General features: G+C 51.6%; 1 protein-coding gene across 1 annotated transcript in view; it reads right to left on the bottom strand.

The window, feature by feature from the left end:
- Nucleotides 1-18,579, bottom strand: part of LOC143955461 (uncharacterized) — a 133,530-nt gene that overhangs the window by 90,216 nt on the left and 24,735 nt on the right. The window contains exons 15-16 of the mRNA XM_077465504.1: nt 18,390-18,525; nt 17,333-18,081 (exon numbers count right to left, since the gene is read on the bottom strand). Coding sequence (XP_077321630.1) covers nt 17,333-18,081; nt 18,390-18,525 — 885 coding nt within the window. The remainder of the gene's footprint in view (nt 1-17,332; nt 18,082-18,389; nt 18,526-18,579) is intronic.

Here is an 18,579-nt window from a genome sequence, read left to right as displayed (position 1 = left end):
CTCAATCATCGAAGGATCTTTACCCTTTGACAGAAGGATCACTGCAGATTGCCTCATGGAGGGAGGGAGAGAACCCTCATACAAACAGCCATTAAAAACCTCCGCAAGGTAGGGAGCCAGGATCGTCTTAAAACATTTATAAAACTCAGCTGTCAACCCATCTGGCCCTGGCGTTTTCTTGATGGCCAGTTTATCAATAGCCTGGACTACCTCATCTGCAGTGATTTCATCTGTCAAAAAAGGAACATTACTTTCCAGTCCTGGTGTAGAGTCCAAAAAACCCAACATCCTTGTCCGATCAAGGTTCCTTCCTCCCAGGAGATCGGCATAGTATGACCTGACCACCTCCAGGATCCCTGACCTAGACTTCGTCAGGGAGCCCGTACTGTCCTTCAGGCCATGGACCGTCTTAACTGCTACGCTCTGTTTACAGTTCTGGTAAGGGTCAGGCGAATGGTATTTCCCGTAATCCCTCTCCTGAACCAAAGAGGCGTGCCGGTCATATTCATGTCTCCTAAGGAGGAGCTTCACCTCAGAGATCGCCCCAGAATCTCCTCCATTCGAAACAAGGCGGTCAAGTTTCCTCCGCAAACGCTGGTAGGTGATATACTTATCTTGCTGCTTCTTTCTTCCTATGGCCTTGAAAAGCCTAACAGTCCGCTGTTTTACAAGCTCCCACCATTCTGACTTGCTGTTGCAAAAGTCTAGGATTGTTACCTGTGCTTGAAAAAAATCCTCAAAGGATTGTCTTACTCTCTCGTCTTCCAGGAGGGCCGAATTCAATCTCCAGATACCCCTCCCCCTAGGTGGCATGTCTGAGGCATTCAGAGTCACAGACAGAATACAGTGGTCAGAAAACTCCACTGCCCGACACACAGGTGCCGAAAAAGCAGAGTCTCCCTTTAAAAAAAACCTATCTATCCTACTCTGACTACTACCTCGCTGAAAAGTGAACCCCGTGCTGTCTGGGCAACGCTTAATGTGCGCATCTACCAGACCTGCTTCCCTAACTATCGCATTGAGAAAAAGGGTGTCATAGCCCAGCCTATCTCTGAAACCTCTCCTGTCTTTAGACCTAGTAATGGTGTTGAAATCACCTCCAAAGATAACCTGCTGGGCCGTAAAAAGAAAAGGCTTAATCTTTGTAAAGAGGCATTTCCTGTCCCACTTCGTCTGGGGACCATAGATGTTAATCAGGCGCAAGTCCTGCCCCTTTACAGAGACGTCCAAGACCATGCATCTCCCAATCTCTACCTCAATTACCCGCCGGCACGTTACCATACCAGAAAAAAGGACTGCAACCCCGCTGTAAGACTCGGCCGCAAGAGACCAAAATGAGGGACCACGTCTCCACTCCTTCTTTGCCAGATGTATATCAGCCAGACTACTCAGATGGGTCTCTTGTAAAAACAAAATGTCAGCATCAAACTCGCTGAGCAAAAATAAGGCCATATGACGAGCGCTTACTGATCTCAAGCTGGCAACATTAATGGTTGCCACTTTTAACGGAGTGGGAACTGCCATCAGGGTAATTGAGGCAGACATTTCTTAGCCTGACTACTCCCTCTGCCTGGAGAACCAGCACGCTTTGTTGCGCCCTGGCACTCATCATCCATAGAGGATGCTGAACTGAACGAGTCCCAATCATCATCATCATCATCGTCCGACAGGACCTTAAACTTATTTTCCAAAGGCAAAACTACAGGATTTAAGGGAACTGAACCCCTTTTTTCCCTTCTTTTGCCCCTCCTCCTCCTATCCTCCAACCACTCCATATCATCTTTGGATAAACCACAACCAGCCTCCCCACACCTATCCTCCCCTTCAACCCCCTCCCCCCCACTCTCCCTTCCCTTATCTACCACCAGGCCAGCCTCCCCACTATTTTCCCCACTCCTCTGGCCCCCACGATCTGCAATAGGAACCCTGCAGCGTCGGGGGAGGGGGACTGGCACCACACCTGATGCACCAGCCTCAGCACCTCTTGCTGCCTCTGCAATTTTAGAAGACACAGAAGGATAAGACACAGAAGGATTGGACACATTCTTGGCAACTGAAACTTTACATACAGGCTGGGAGGACACAGACACACTAGGTACACGCACAGACTGGGAGGACACAGACACATTGGGTACTGGCACAGACTGGGGAGACACAGACCCATTGGGTACTGGCACAGACTGGGGAGACACAGACACATTGGGTACGGGCACAGACTGGGGAGACACAGACACATTGGGTATGGGCACAGACTGGGGAGACACAGACACATTGGGTATGGGCACAGACTGGGGAGACACAGACACATTGGGTATGGGCACAGACTGGGGAGACACAGACACATTGGGTATTGGCACAGACTGGGGAGACACATTGGGTATTGGCACAGACTCAGATGGGATCACAGGCCCTCCAGCTGATGAGCTCTGTGCATCCTCCATGTCCAGACGGAAAAACTCCCTCATGAGCTCAGGCTTGTTGTGCATTGCCTCAGGACACTGACTATAAGGATGTCCCACTGCATTGCACAGATTACACCTTATAATATTACAATCCTTTGCCAAATGCCCTATACCCTGACACAGGGAGCACTTCATCACTGGACAGGAGGATGCAAGATGCCCTTTATCTCCACATTTATTGCAGAGCTTTGGCTGGCCCGGGTAGAAGATGGTCAGCCTGTCCCTCCCCAGGAAAGCTGAGGATGGCAGATGTTGGACAACATTGTCAATAACCTTTAGTTTCAGCTGCACAGACCATCCCCCTGTCCATATTCCCCGATCGTCCAAAATCTTTCTCAGGGGGCTCAGGACATCCCCATACCTCCTCAACCATACAGTCAGATCCCCTTGGGGTATGGACTCATTGCGCACAAGTATTGTCACCATTTTAATGAGGGGCTGGCGGGAGATAAGTTTGGGGATGAGCCCTTTCCAGTCCGGCAGGCCCCTACACACATGCTCAAACTTCTCCCAAAATATGTCCAAAGACTCGGGACGGATAAAGGACAAATCATATTCATAGGAACCTGCCGGACTGATCAGGGCGAAGATATCCGCAGGCCTAAACCCCATCTGCAGGATTTTATCCACCACCACCCTCCTATGTGGGGGGTTTCCATCGCCTTCCCATTTCAATTGTACAACATTCCTCCTTTTAAACAGGGAGAAAGATAAAACGTCCCCATGCTCCTTCCCTGCTTGTTCCCCCTTCCCAGATCCTGTGGCATCAACACCAGCATAAGTTTTTCTTCCAGCTTTTGCAGTCTTGTCCTCAGATACATTCAAACCTGCTGGCAGAGAGTGTGAATCAGCTGGGATAGCAGTCTTCTGATTAGCAGGACCCACCCCCTCCCCCGAACACTCAGCTTCAATCCTGGGAGCCATCACAGTCTTGGCTGCTGCAGACTCCTGGAGAGCTGTGGTACTACTGCTCCCAGCATCTCCTCCACCATTCACAGGAACAGCCGCTGTGCCTGGTCCAGGCAAAGTCTCTGTATTGTCCATGGACCTCTCTGCAGACTGAAGCTGACAGTTATTAGCAGATGTTATTGCTCGCTGTACATTGTCTATGGGTCTGGGCTGACTGTCTGCAGTACTACAACCCTCAGCAGGCCCATTGTTATTAAAGATCCCACCATCCTGCACACACACAGTACCTGCACCTGCTCTCTCCACAGGAATAGGAACGGTGTCCATCTTCTCCTCACCTTCCTGGGGAGCTGAATCTGGACTGGCCTCCAGTTTGTTGATCAGATCCAACATGTCAGAACCTTCATCCTCCTGCTCAGATGTTCCACATTGCTGGGGAGGGAAGGGGACAGAGGCCTCCGCCATTGAGGGCTCAGCAGGTGTCTGAGGTGTTGAACAGCTGGGCTCATCCTCCGGGCCCACTTTCTCACTCTCTGCTTCCATCTCCTCGCTCTCCATGCAGGAAGAAGCTCCTTTCCTCATTTGGTTAAATCGCTCCTCATTTTTATATTTTTCTTTAAAAGCTCCACTATTCTCCTTCAGAGAACTCACCAATTCCTTCTGCTTCCGCAGAGCTTGTTCCAGGTCCTTCAATTCAGGCCTCAGAGCCGGTCTCTTCTTACTGAAGACTTTGGCACAAATCTGCTTCTTCTTTTTAAATTCAGCTTTCAAAGCTCCCAACTTCTCCTCTTCCTTCTCAATCCGCTTCAGTGTTTCCACAATCCTCCGTCTAAAGGCAGACAGAGATTCATCCTTCCTTGGGCCAGGCCCAGAATCTTCCGCAGGTTGAGGCCTATCCAGGGGGCCCCCGCCAGGGTCCTCCCCAGGATCCAGCATCCTTCCTGGGGCAGAGGAGTAACTCTAGCCCCTGGTCTCTGGAAGCACAGGAGCAAAGGAACTAGCAACCTCTCACCTCGCTGTCAAGGAGAGGAATGGCAGTTTCCCACCATCCCTGTGCCGAGTTCCCGGGTCTGTACACCCGCTGTGCCCATTATGATGGGTTCCCACCATCCCTGTGCTGAGTTCCCGGGTCTGTACACCCGCTGTGCCCATTATGAGGGGTTCCCACCATCCCTGTGCTGAGTTCCTGGGTCTGTACACCCTCTGTGCCCATTATGAGGGGTTCTCACCATCCCTGTGCTGAGTTCCCCGGTCTGTACACCCGCTGTGTCCATTATGAGGGGTTCCCACTATCCCTGTGCTGAGTTCCTGGGTCTGTACACCCTCTGTGCCCATTATGAGGGGTTCCCACCATCCCAGTGCTGAGTTCCCCGGTCTGTACACCCGCTGTGCCCATTATGAGGGGTTCCCACCATCCCTGTGCTGAGTTCCTGGGTCTGTACACCCTCTGTGCCCATTATGAGGGGTTCCCACCATCCCTGTGCTGAGTTTCCCGGGTCTGTACACCCGCTGTGCCCATTATGAGGGGTTCCCACCATCCCTGTGCTGAGTTCCCGGGTCTGTACACCCGCTGTGCCCATTATGAGGAGTTCCCACCATCCCTGTGCTGAGTTCCTGGGTCTGTACACCCGCTGTGTCCATTATGAGGGGTTCCCACCATCCCTGTGCTGAGTTCCTGGGTCTGTACACCCTCTGTGTCCATTATGAGGAGTTCCCACCATCCCTGTGCTGAGTTCCCGGGTCTGTACACCGGCTGTTCCCATTATGATGGGCCCCTACCATCCCTGTGCTGAGTTCCCGGGTCTGTACACCCGCTGTGCCCATTATGAGGGGTTCCCACCATCCCTGTGCTGAGTTCCTGGGTCTGTACACCCTCTGTGCCCATTATGAGGGGTTCCCACCATCCCTGTGCTGTGCTGACTTCTTGGGGTTTGTTAACTTGTCGTAACAATTACGAATTTTCATTATGAATTTGGATCCGCATTCGTATGCATAAAAATTCGTATTTCGGATTCGTACGAATTTCCGTTTTGTGCGAAACTAATCGCACATGTCTAGTATATGCTCAATAAAATCTTTTATTCCTACATTCCACAGGAAAACACAACCTTAACTACAGAGATGTTGACGTGTTTTAGCCCAGGTGGGTTTAGTCCTATCTGTTATGACTAAAGCCCACCTGGGCTGAAACCTGTCAACGTCTCTGTAGTTAAGGTTGTATTTCAGTGGAATGTTGGCATAAAAGAAGAGTTTATTGAGGACTGAGCTGCCGATCTTCTGTTGCATTTCAGGTTGTTATAACCATTTTACCTGCCTAAACTGGGCACTGTCCTCAGCCCTTCTTCACCAAATAAGGTCCTCGTCCCGGTTAGTGAGTCACCACAGACGTTAATCCTTGATAGAGTCTGTCAGGATGCCACCATATCCTTGGTGATATTTGAGCAAGATACGTTGGATACAATTTTTTTTAGCAAATGTTTCTCCAATGAAGAAGGGAAGAAGCTTTAGTAGGTCCATCTATTTAGCCTTTTGAGTGTCACAGAGTTGAGAAGTCCAGGTTCGGCTCTTCATGACCTCACTTGTATGGAGGAACTTCTCAGCCAAGGAGTGATTCGTTTTCTTTATGTTATTTTTTTCCACAAATTGGTGGCAAAAAGTGTGATCTTCAAAAGACTCACGTTGCCTCATCGTTACAGTACATGGTTAGACACAAGTCCAACCAGTTCAACCCACAAAGAAAGAAAAAACACTTTCATCCAATCACAAGAGTTTATTGAGCATATACACTGAGCGGCCGATCTTTTGTTGCATTTCAGGTTATTATAACCGTTTTACCTGCCTAAACTGGGCACTGTCCTCAGTCCTTCTTCACCATATAAGGTCCTCGTCCCGGTTAGTGAGTCACCACAGACGTTAATCCTTGATAGAGGCTGTCAGGATGCCACCATATCCTTGGTGATATTTGAGCAAGATGAGTCGGATACAATTTTATTAGCAAATGTTTCTCCAATGAATGAGGGAAGAAGCTTTAGTAGGTCCATCTATTTAGCCTTTTGAGTGTCACGGAGTTGAGAAGTCCAGGTTGGGATCTTCATGACCTCACTTGTATGGAGGAACTTCTCAGCCAAGGAGCGATTCGTTTTCTTTATGTTATTTTTTTCCACAAATTGATGGCAAAAAGTGTGATCTTCAAAAGACTCACGTTGCCTCTGTTATTTTTTTCCACAAATTGGTGGCAAAAAGTGTGATCTTCAAAAGACTCACGTTGCCTCAGAGTTACAGTACATGGTTAGACACAAGTCCAACCAGTTCAACCCACAAAGAAAGAAAAAACACTTTCATCCAATCACAAGGAACAGTCTTTGAGCTTGTTTTTTTTTTTTTTTTTATTAGGGGGTAATAACTTCGATGGGGAATAGGAATTATGAGATGTCCAGCCTAATTGCAAAGGGACAACTTCCTTCCTTTGTACATGCTCCAGAACTGTCCTCATCCTGAACAATGGTAGTGTTGCGTTACACATATGTGACTTATTATTAATTCTCTGTGTCCATAACTTGGTTTATCATTGCTCTGTCTCTTTAACCGGTTCCCGACCGGCGCACGCCAATATACGTCGGCAGAATGGCACGGGGCAGAGAAATGGGCGTACCTGTACGTCCCTTTTAATTTGCCGCCCTGCCATCGCGCGCCGGTCGGGACCCCCGTGAGTCCGGTCGCGGGTCCCGTGGACTCACGGGGGCGGCTGAACGGGGAAATGCCGTTGTAAACAGCATTTCCCCGTTCTGCCTAGCAACTAGCAATGCTAATCTCTGCTCCATGTGATTGGAGCAGAGATCAGTGTTCACTAAATGAAAGCCCAGCCCCCCCAACAGTTAGTAACACGCCCCTAGGAACACTTAACCCCTACACTGCCACCCACTGGTTAACCCCTTCACTGCCAGTGTCATTTACACAGGAATCAGTGCATTTATATAGCAGTGATTGCTGTATAAATGACAATGGTCCCAAAAATGTGTCAAAAATGTCCGATGCGTCCGCCATAATGTCGCAGTCACAATAAAAAATCGCTGATCGCCGCCATTACTAGTAAAAAAAAAAATTATTAATAAAAATGCCATAAAACTATCCCCTATTTTGTAAACGCTATAACTTTTGCGCAAACCAATCAATAATCGCTTATTGCGATTTTTTTTTTACCAAAAATATGTAGAAGAATACGTATCGGCCTAAACTGAGGGGGAAAAAAATGTTTTTTTTATATATTTTTGGGGGATATTTATTATAACAAAAAGTAAAAAATAATGCGTTTTTTTCAAAATTGACGCTCTATTTTTGTTTATGGCGCAAAAAAATAAAAACCGCAGGGGTGATCAAATACCACCGAAAGAAAGCTCTATTTGTGGGGGGGGAAAAAAAGGACGTCAATTTTGTTTGGGAGCCACGTTGCACGACTGCGCAATTGTCAGTTAAAGCGACGCAGCGCCGAATCGCAAAAAAGTGGTCTGGTCTTTGACCAGCAAAATGGTCCGGGGGCTGAAGTGGTTAAGGTGCTTTCTCCTGTCTAAGCCGAGCTCTTTCTTTCCCCGTGCTTCTGTATGCTCCCCTCTCCTTCACTCTGGAAACATTCCCTGGCTTCCTGTCATGGTGTAGACATCGTTCCACGAGGCTTCCAACATTAACGTTTTTCTACATGCGTATTCTCCATTAAACGGAACATTCGAAAGGCTTCCCTCATCTGACCTCCTCAACAGGTGAGTTTATTCACCGAGTTAAACTGTCTGCATTGATGCAAAGGGTAAATAGGTGAATAAACTCACATGTTGAGGAGGTCAGATGAGGGAAGCCTTTCGAATGTTCCGTTTAATGGAGAATACGCATGTAGAAAAACGAACACCAGATCGTATAACCCCTACATGCCGCTGGAGATAAAGTTTATGGTCTTGTAGTTGAGTCAGAACAGAAAGTCTCTGATGATCAACGATGCAAAAAGGACTAGGAGCTCTCAGTCCCCTAGAAAGTAGCACGAAATATTGTAGGCTGCGTACCGGAGCATCTCCAACTCCCCTGTAGATACTGATATCTGCTCAACTAACTGCAGAAACTACCAGCCCACCTGACTGCTTCTCACAAGAAGTACTTACCGAGGCCAAGATTAGGGTTGCCACCTGTCCAGGATTCACCCGGACAGGTTCGGGTTTGGAAACGTGCGTCCGGGTTTCAGACTACCTGAAACCCGGACACATTATTTAGACTGGACTGTGACTTCCCAGCAGGGCTGCTGGCTGCAGTTGTCTGAGCTCAGAGTGTCTGCTGTACACTTTCACACTGCCCAAAGCCAGCACTAACCACCCCCCTCCCCCCTCAAACACCCCTACCCCTCTGTGTCTGTCCACACTCCAATCCCCAGCGCTGTGCCTCAGAAAAGGAAAGTGGGGTCTGGAAATTTGAAGTCCAGCAGCCTCAGATACATCTGGATGAGTGGACCTGACTGTCAAGGGGTGAGTGAGCTCACCATCCATCCCTGTCTGAAGTCTCCCCCTTCATTCTCTGGCCTCTGACTAAGTACACTAAGGCAAATCGGGGTTCTCAGAGCACCCCTTAAATCAGATTTCCCCTTTACACCAGAAGCCACAGTATTTCCCCTTACATCAGAGTCTTCTCCGTACATCAGAATTCTCCCTTAAATCAGGGTTCCCAGAGTATCCCTTATGTTAGAGGCCCCAGAGTTCTCCCTTACATCAGAATCTGCAGAGTTTCCCCTTACAGTGAAAGGGAACTCTGCGATTTCAGATGTAACAGGGGAACTCTGTGGACTCTGATGTAAAGGGGGACTCTTGTTATTAACTTCATATGATTAGAAATGTTATTTAATAGCAAAATATATGTATCATTTATACAAAAAAAAATAATTGCTGTGCGCGCTAAAGAGTTTGGGTTTGACTTGAAGAAAAGGTGGCAACCCTAGCCGAGATGCCGAGAGCGGTTTGCCCTTGCGACTACGTGCAACTCTGTCCCCCAGAGGTGGTACAGGGAGCGGGTGGCATGCAGAGGCATGGGCCACCAGCAGGTGTAGTTCCTGAAGAAGTCTGTAGAATTGTACAGGAGGCAAGCTATGGTTCAGGAACTGGCTGAGGGTCCAGTGCAAGGTTTAGCGGACAATCCGGAACGCAGCAAGGGATCAGGAACAGGAGACGGTAAAACAAGTCCGTGAAACAAGCCAGAGGTCAAATCCGTATAGACAAGTAAGCAAGTCCGTGAAGCAGGCCAGGGGTCAAATCCGTATGAGCAGGTAGTAGTTCCTGAAGAAGTCTGTAGAACTGTACACGAGGTGAGCTAAGGTTCAGGAACTGGCTGAGGGTCCGGTGCAAGGTTTAGCAGACAATCCGGAACGCAGCAAGGGATCAGGAACAGGAAACCGTAAACAAGTCCGTGAAACAAGCCAGAGGTCAAATCCGTATAGACAAGTAAGCAAGTCCGTGAAGCAGGCCAGGGGTCAAATCCGTATGAGCAGGTAGTAGTTCCTGAAGAAGTCTGTAGAACTGTACAGGAGGCGAGCTGAGGTTCAGGAACTGGCTGAGGGTCCGGTGCAAGGTTTAGCGGACAATCCGGAACGCAGCAAGGGATCAGGAACAGGAAACGGTAAACAAGTCTGTGAAACAAGCCAGAGGTCAAATCCGTATAGACAAGTAAGCAAGTCCGTGAAGCCGGGCCAGGGGTCAAATCCGTATGAGCAGGTAGTAGTTCCTGAAGAAGTCTGTAGAACTGTACACGAGGTGAGCTGAGGTTCAGGAACTGGCTGAGGGTCCGGTGCAAGATTTAGCGGACAATCCGGAACGCAGCAAGGGATCAGGAACAGGAGACGGTAAAACAAGTCCGTGAAACAAGCCAGAGGTCAAATCCGTATAGACAAGTAAGCAAGTCCGTGAAGCAGGCCAGGGGTCAAATCCGTATAGACAAGTAAGCAAGTCCGTGAAGCAGGCCAGGGGTCAAATCCGTATGAGCAGGTAGCAAGTTCTTTGGGCAGGCCGAGGGTCAAACACGTGTAGGCAGATCGAGCAAAGTCCGTTGAGCCAGCCGAGGGTCAGATCGAGGAGAACAGTAGCGTAGTCAAGAACAGTCCGGTTCACAGCAGATCATCAGATATGGCAAAAACAGGAAGCAGGTACAAAACAGGAAGCTGACGACAAACCAGCAACTCGTTTGGATGCCAGAGCCGTCTGAAATAGTCACGCCACAGCGTGTGCGCCACGGCGCACACTCGCGAGCCACTGCGCGCACGCCATTGCGCACACGTGCGCGCTGCACCATCGGGCTGCACACGTGCGCGCGCCAGAGCGCCAATCCGCCACGCATGCGTGCAATAGCATGGGTGGAGAAAGTCCTTATCTGACACTGCTTCTTCGTCAGCCCACCCGGCTGCTCCAAAGATCTCCCAGGCCAAGGGAAATGAAAGATTAAAAGAGAAGTATAGCCAAAGCTCATTTGGCCGTACGTCTCCTATAGATCACAGGATTCTTCCAGAAGCGCATTTGTGTGGCGAGGCAGGAGAAGGCCTGGCTCGCAGTCTCTGCTCTAATTAATCCCAAAGGTGTTCTATTGGGTTGAGGTCAGGACTCTGTGCAGGCCAGTCAATTTCCTCCACCCCAATGGCTTTATAGACCTTGCTTTGTGCACTGGTCCAAATCGTTTTGGTGGAGGCGGGATTATGGTGTGGGGGTTGTCTTTTCAGGGGTTGGGTGTGGCCCCTTAGTTCCAGTGAAGGGAGGCGTCAGCATACTAAGACATTTTGGACAATTTCAGGCTCCCAACTTTGTGGGAACAGTTTTGGGGACGGCCCCTTCCTGTTCCAACATGACTGCGCACCAGTGCACAAAGCAAGGTCCATAAACACATGGATGAGCGAGTTTGGGGTGGAGGAATCTGACTGGCCTGTACAGAATCCTGACCTCAACTCGATAGAACACCTTTGGGATGAATTTGAGCAGAGCCAGGTCTTCTCATCCAACATCGGTGTCTGACCTCACAAATGCGCTTCTGGCAGAATGGTCAAACATTCCCATATACACACTCCTAAACCTTTGTGGACGGTCTTCCCAGAAGAGGTGAAGCTGTTATAGCTGCAAAGGGTGGGGCCAACTCAATATTGAACCCTACGGACTAAGACTGGGATGCCATTAAAAGGTCATGTGCGTTTAAAGGCAGGTGTCCCAATACTTATGATAATATAGTGTATATTCCAATATTTGAAAAACCACCATTAAAAGTTTTTTTTTTTTTAGTATATATATATATATATATATATCACAGATCACATGAGGTCCAGTTATATGTAGAGTAATTTCTGCTCAACATGTTTCACCAATAATGGCTTCTTCAGGAGATTTTTAAGTTACTGTACAAAGTACCACCCAATCATAAACACTAAGTTGATAAACAAGGATATCGGAGACAACAGATTGCCATTAAATTTGTCATAAAAGGGCTACATCACCCCCAAACCCATTCTAGGTAGATGGCTAAGGAACAGGTCCCCAATGTACAGTCTGCCTTTAAAGGGGTAGGCTAATTTTCTCCACTGAACAAAGCCCAGTGAACACAGTATTAAGGCATCCCTCCTTTCCTCTAATGGTCTATAGAGGCCACATAAGAAGATACATGTAGCAAAAGAAGTTCCCCAAGAAGAGTTAAACTGGATGTTGGACCACCTAATCCAAATACGGGAAGGCAACCCTCTTCCGGTCAGGAAGGGACCCAACCAGCAGTGACACCCCCTCCTTCTCTCTCCTAGAGGAACCGACCGGCAGTGACACCCCCTCCTTCTCTCTCCTAGAGGGACCCAACCAGCAGTGACACCCCCTCCTTCTCTCTCCTAGAGGGACCCAACCGGCAGTGACACCCCCTCCTTCTCTCTCCTAGAGGGACCCAACCGGCAGTGACACCCCCTCCTTCTCTCTCCTAGAGGGACACAACCGGCAGTGACACCCCCTCCTTCTCTCTCCTAGAGGGACCCAACCGGCAGTGACACCCCCTCCTTCTCTCTCCTAGAGGGACCCAACCGGCAGTGACACCCCCTCCTTCTCTCTCCTAGAGGGACCCAACCGGCAGTGACACCCCCTCCTTCTCTCTCCTAGAGGGACCCAATCGGCAGTGACACCCCCTCCTTCTCTCTCCTAGAGGGACCCAACCGGCAGTGACACCCCCTCCTTCTCTCTCCTAGAGGGACCCAACCAGCAGTGACACCCCCTCCTTCTCTCTCCTAGAGGGACCCAACCAGCAGTGACACCCCCTCCTTCTCTCTCCTAGAGGGACCCAACCAGCAGTGACACCCCCTCCTTCTCTCTCCTAGAGGGACCCAACCAGCAGTGACACCCCCTCCTTCTCTCTCCTAGAGGGACCCAACCAGCAGTGACACCCCCTCCTTCTCTCTCCTAGAGGGACCCAACCAGCAGTGACACCCCCTCCTTCTCTCTCCTAGAGGGACCCAACCGGCAGTGACACCCCCTCCTTCTCTCTCCTAGAGGGACCCAACCGGCAGTGACACCCCCTCCTTCTCTCTCCTAGAGGGACCCAACCGGCAGTGACACCCCCTCCTTCTCTCTCCTAGAGGGACCCAACCAGCAGTGACACCCCCTCCTTCTCTCTCCTAGAGGGACCCAACCGGCAGTGACACCCCCTCCTTCTCTCTCCTAGAGGGACCCAACCGGCAGTGACACCCCCTCCTTCTCTCTCCTAGAGGGACCCAACCGGCAGTGACACCCCCTCCTTCTCTCTCCTAGAGGGACCCAACCAGCAGTGACCCCCCCCTCCTTCTCTCTCCTAGAGGGACCCAACCGGCAGTGACACCCCCTCCTCCTCTCTCCTAGAGGGACCCAACCAGCAGTGACACCCCCTCCTTCTCTCTCCTAGAGGGACCCAACCGGCAGTGACACCCCCTCCTCCTCTCTCCTAGAGGGACCCAACCAGCAGTGACGCCCCCTCCTTCTCTCTCCTAGAGGGACCCAACCGGCAGTGACACCCCCTCCTCCTCTCTCCTAGAGGGACCCAACCAGCAGTGACACCCCCTCCTTCTCTCTCCTAGAGGGACCCAACCGGCAGTGACACCCCCTCCTTCTCTCTCCTAGAGGGACCCAACCAGCAGTGACACCCCCTCCTTCTCTCTCCTAGAGGGACCCAACCGGCAGTGACACCCCCTCCTTGTCTCTCCTAGAGGGACCCAACCAGCAGTGACACCCCCTCCTTCTCTCTCCTAGAGGGACCCAACCAGCAGTGACACCCCCTCCTTCTCTCTCCTAGAGGGACCCAACCGGCAGTGACACCCCCTCCTTCTCTCTCCTAGAGGGACCCAACCAGCAGTGACACCCCCTCCTTCTCTCTCCTAGAGGGACCCAACTAGCAGCGACACCCCTCCTTCTCTCTCCTAGAGGGACCCAACCAGCAGTGACACCCCCCTCCTTCTCTCTCCTAGAGGGACCCAACCGGCAGTGACACCCCCTCCTTCTCTCATCTAGAGGGACCCAACCGGCAGCGACACCCCCTCCTTCTCTCTCCCAGAGGGACCCAACCGGCAGTGACACCTCCTCTTTCTCTCTCCTAGAGGGACCCAACCAGCAGTGACACCCCCTCCTTCTCTCTCCTAGAGGGACCCAACCAGCAGTGACACCCCCTCCTTCTCTCTCCTAGAAGGACCCAACCAGCAGTGACACCCCCTCCTTCTCTCTCCTAGAGGGACCCAACCAGCAGTGACACCCCCTCCTTCTCTCTCCTAGAGGGACCCAACCGGCAGTGACACCCCCTCCTTCTCTCTCCTAGAAGGACCCAACCAGCAGTGACACCCCCTCCTTCTCTCTCCTAGAGGGACCCAACCGGCAGTGACACCCCCCTTCTTCTCTCTCCTAGAGGGACCCAACCGGCAGTGACACCCCCTCCTTCTCTCTCTCAGAGGGCCCAACCAGCAGTGACACCCCCTCCTTCTCTCTCCTAGAGGGACCCAACCAGCAGTGACACCCCCTCCTTCTCTCTCCTAGAGGGACCCAACCAGCAGTGACACCTCCTCTTTCTTTCTGCTAGAGGGACCCAACCGGCAGTGACACCCCCTCCTTCTCTCTCCTAGAGGGACCCAACCGGCAGTGACACCCCCTCCTTCTCTCTCCTAGAGGGACCCAACCAGCAGTGACATCCCCTCCTTCTCTCTCCTAGAGGGACCCAACCAGCAGTGACACCCCCTCCTTCTCTCTCCTAGAGGGACCCAACCGGCAGTGACACCTCCTCCTTCTCTCTCCCAGAAGGACCCAACCGGCAGTGACGCCCCCTCCTTCTCTCTCCTAGAGGGACCCAACCAGCAGTGACACCCCCTCCTTCTCTCTCCTAGAGGGACCCAACCGGCAGTGACACCTCCTCCTTCTCTCTCCCAGAAGGACCCAACCGGCAGTGACACCCCCTCCTTCTCTCTCTTAGAGGGATCCAACCGGCAGTGACATCCCCTCCTTCTCTCTCCCAGAGGGACCCAACCGGCAGTGACACCTCCTCCTTCTTTCTCCTAGAAGGACCCAACCGGCAGTGACACCTCCTCTTTCTCTCTCCTAGAGGGACCCAACCAGCAGTGACACCCCCTCCTTCACTCTCCTAGAGGGACCCAACCGGCAGTGACACCCCCTCCTTCTCTCTCCTAGAGGGATCCAACCGGCAGTGACACCCCCTCCTTCTCTCTCCTAGAGGGACCCAACCGGCAGTGACACCCCCTCCTTCTCTCTCCCAGAGGGACCCAACCGGCAGTGACACCTCCTCCTTCTCTCTCCCAGAAGGACCCAACCGGCAGTGACACCTCCTCTTTCTTTCTCCTAGAGGGACCCAACCGGCAGTGACACCCCCTCCTTCTCTCTCTTAGAGGGATCCAACCGGCAGTGACATCCCCTCCTTCTCTCTCCCAGAGGGACCCAACCGGCAGTGACACCTCCTCCTTCTTTCTCCTAGAAGGACCCAACCGGCAGTGACACCTCCTCTTTCTCTCTCCTAGAGGGACCCAACCAGCAGTGACACCCCCTCCTTCTCTCTCCTAGAGGGACCCAACCGGCAGTGACACCTCCTCCTTCTTCCTCCTAGAAGGACCCAACCGGCAGTGACACCTCCTCTTTCTTTCTGCTAGAGGGACCCAACCGGCAGTGACACCCCCTCCTTCTCTCTCCTAGAGGGACCCAACCAGCAGTGACATCCCCTCCTTCTCTCTCCTAGAGGGACCCAACCAGCAGTGACACCCCCTCCTTCTCTCTCCTAGAGGGACCCAACCAGCAGTGACACCCCCTCCTTCTCTCTCCTAGAGGGACCCAACCGGCAGTGACACCCCCTCCTTCTCTCTCCTAGAGGGACCCAACTGGCAGTGACACCCCCCCCCCTTCTCTCTCCTAGAGGGACCCAACCGGCAGTGGCACCCCCTCCTTCTCTCTCCTAGAGGGACCCAACCGGCAGTGACACCTCCTCTTTCTCTCTCCTAGAGGGATCCAACCGGCAGTAACACCCCCTCCTTCTCTCTCCTAGAGGGACCCAACCGGCAGTGACACCCCCTCCTTCTCTCTCCCAGAGGGACCCAACCGGCAGTGACACCTCCTCCTTCTCTCTCCTAGAGGGACCCAACCGGCAGTGACACCTCCTCTTTCTCTCTCCTAGAGGGACCCAACCGGCAGTGACACCCCCTCCTTCTCTCTCCTAGAGGGACCCAACCAGCAGTGACACCCCCTCCTTCTCTCTCCTAGAGGGACCCAACCGGCAGTGACACCCCCTCCTTCTCTCTCCTAGAGGGACCCAACTGGCAGTGACACCCCCCCCCTTCTCTCTCCTAGAGGGACCCAACCGGCAGTGGCACCCCCTCCTTCTCTCTCCTAGAGGGACCCAACCGGCAGTGACACCTCCTCTTTCTCTCTCCTAGAGGGATCCAACCGGCAGTGACACCCCCTCCTTCTCTCTCCTAGAGGGACCCAACCGGCAGTGACACCCCCTCCTTCTCTCTCCCAGAGGGACCCAACCGGCAGTGACACCTCCTCCTTCTCTCTCCTAGAGGGACCCAACCGGCAGTGACACCCCCTCCTTCTCTCTCTTAGAGGGATCCAACCGGCAGTGACATCCCCTCCTTCTCTCTCCCAGAGGGACCCAACCGGCAGTGACACCTCCTCCTTCTTTCTCCTAGAAGGACCCAACCGGCAGTGACACCTCCTCTTTCTCTCTCCTAGAGGGACCCAACCAGCAGTGACACCCCCTCCTTCTCTCTCCTAGAGGGACCCAACCAGCAGTGACACCCCCTCCTTCTCTCTCCTAGAGGGTCCCAACTGACAGTGACACCCCCTCCTTCTCTCTCCTAGAGGAACCCAACCAGCAGTGACACCCCCTCCTTCTCTCTCCTAGAGGGACCCAACCAGCAGTGACACCCCCTCCCTCTCTCTCCTAGAGGGTCCCAACTGACAGTGACACCCCCTCCTTCTCTCTCCTAGAGGAACCCAACCAGCAGTGACACCCCCTCCTTCTCTCTCCTAGAGGGACCCAACCAGCAGTGACACCCCCTCCTTCTCTCTCCTAGAGGGTCCCAACTGACAGTGACACCCCCTCCTTCTCTCTCCTAGAGGAACCCAACCAGCAGTGACACCCCCTCCTTCTCTCTCCTAGAGGGACCCAACCAGCAGTGACACCCCCTCCTTCTCTCTCCTAGAGGAACCCAACCGGCAGTGACACCCCCTCCTTCTCTCTCCTAGAGGGACCCAACCGGCAGTGACACCCCCTCCTTCTCTCTCCTAGCAGAGGAAGCCAGACAGAACTTTGAAGTCTTCAGTGATCTCTCTGAATTCCTTAGAGTTTCTTCCATGATAAAGATCAGAGGAGCGCTCAGCCACATGTTTTCTGAGGTGTATATCAAGGTGAGCTTCTTCCCGGTGTGAGATCTCTGATGTACGGCAAAATATGATTCATATAGAAGACATTTCCTGCACTTGGGACCCTATTATACCACAAGGATTGTGTGGGTTCTCTGATGTTTGGTAAGACTTCTGTGAAAAACATTTCCCGCATTCAGGGCAGGAATATGATTTTTTTCCTGTGTGAGACAGCAGATGTGTTTTCAGATTGGACTTCTGTGAAAAACGTTTCCCGCACTCAGAACAAGAATACGGCTTCTCACCCGTGTGAGATTTCTGATGTGTGTTAAGATGGTACCTCCGCGAAAAACGTTTCCCGCACTCAGGACAGGAATACGGCTTCTCACCTGTGTGAGTTCTTTGATGTATAAGAAGGTCTGATTTCCATAGAAAACATTTCCCGCACTCAGAACAAGAATATGGTTTCTCGCCCGTGTGCAATCTCTGATGAGCGGTTAGCTTTTTCTTCTGTGAAAAACTTTTCCCGCACTCAGAACAGGAATGACGGGAATGAAGCTTCTCCCCTTTGTGAGATCTCTTATGTATAGAAAGACCTAATTCAGAGTAAAACCTTTCCCCACAAAAAGGACAGGGAAAATTCTCATCCCCCCGAATTCCAGAACCATTCCACTCAGTAGGAGGTTGCTCAGAGTCGGAGGGTTTCCATGGTCTATCCACACTGTGAAGTCCACCATCCATAGTGGAGATCATTGTCTTTTCTCCTCCACAATCTCCTGTGATGTCCTCATCTTCCATTCTACAACCTGGAGATAAAGTGAGACGATCCTTTGAGGGTTTCTCCATGGCGTGTCCTGGAAAAATATAAAAACATCATCAATAGATATGAGAGGGTTAGTTCACTTCCATCAAGATCCCATCTGGATCAGGTAGATATGAGTGAGGAGATGTTCTCTGTGGAGGTCCCAACCAGCCGGGACTCTTCCCCCCTCTTCAGTCCTTTGGTCCTCCTCCCAGATCACTTCTACATTTACACAGCCTTGTCAGAAGAGCAGGAACCAATGGGGACTGGGAGTTCCATGCTCTTCACACAACCACAAGCCTAGGCCAATCAGTGAGCAGTAACAGAGCAGAGATAAGAGAAGAATATATGATGGGTCACCTGTGCTGATCTCTGTAGGAGTGTCCTCCTCTATGAATGTCCTCGTCATTCCAGCCTCCTCCGTATGTTGCTGATCATCCCTCACATACGTCTCTTCTTCTTCACCCTCAACTTTTACGATAATCAGATCTTCACCCTAAACCAACAGAATGGCAGAAAATAACATCTGTAACATCCCCAGTGGCAGAGC

This window comes from Lithobates pipiens, unplaced genomic scaffold (assembly GCF_037356315.1).
Source record: "Lithobates pipiens isolate NorthernLeopardFrog02 unplaced genomic scaffold, aLitPip1_a1.2 Scaffold_35, whole genome shotgun sequence".
Taxonomy (NCBI): Eukaryota; Metazoa; Chordata; class Amphibia; order Anura; family Ranidae; genus Lithobates; species Lithobates pipiens.
Note: the sequence above shows the minus strand (reverse complement) of the source record. Positions and strands in the feature narration are given on the sequence as shown.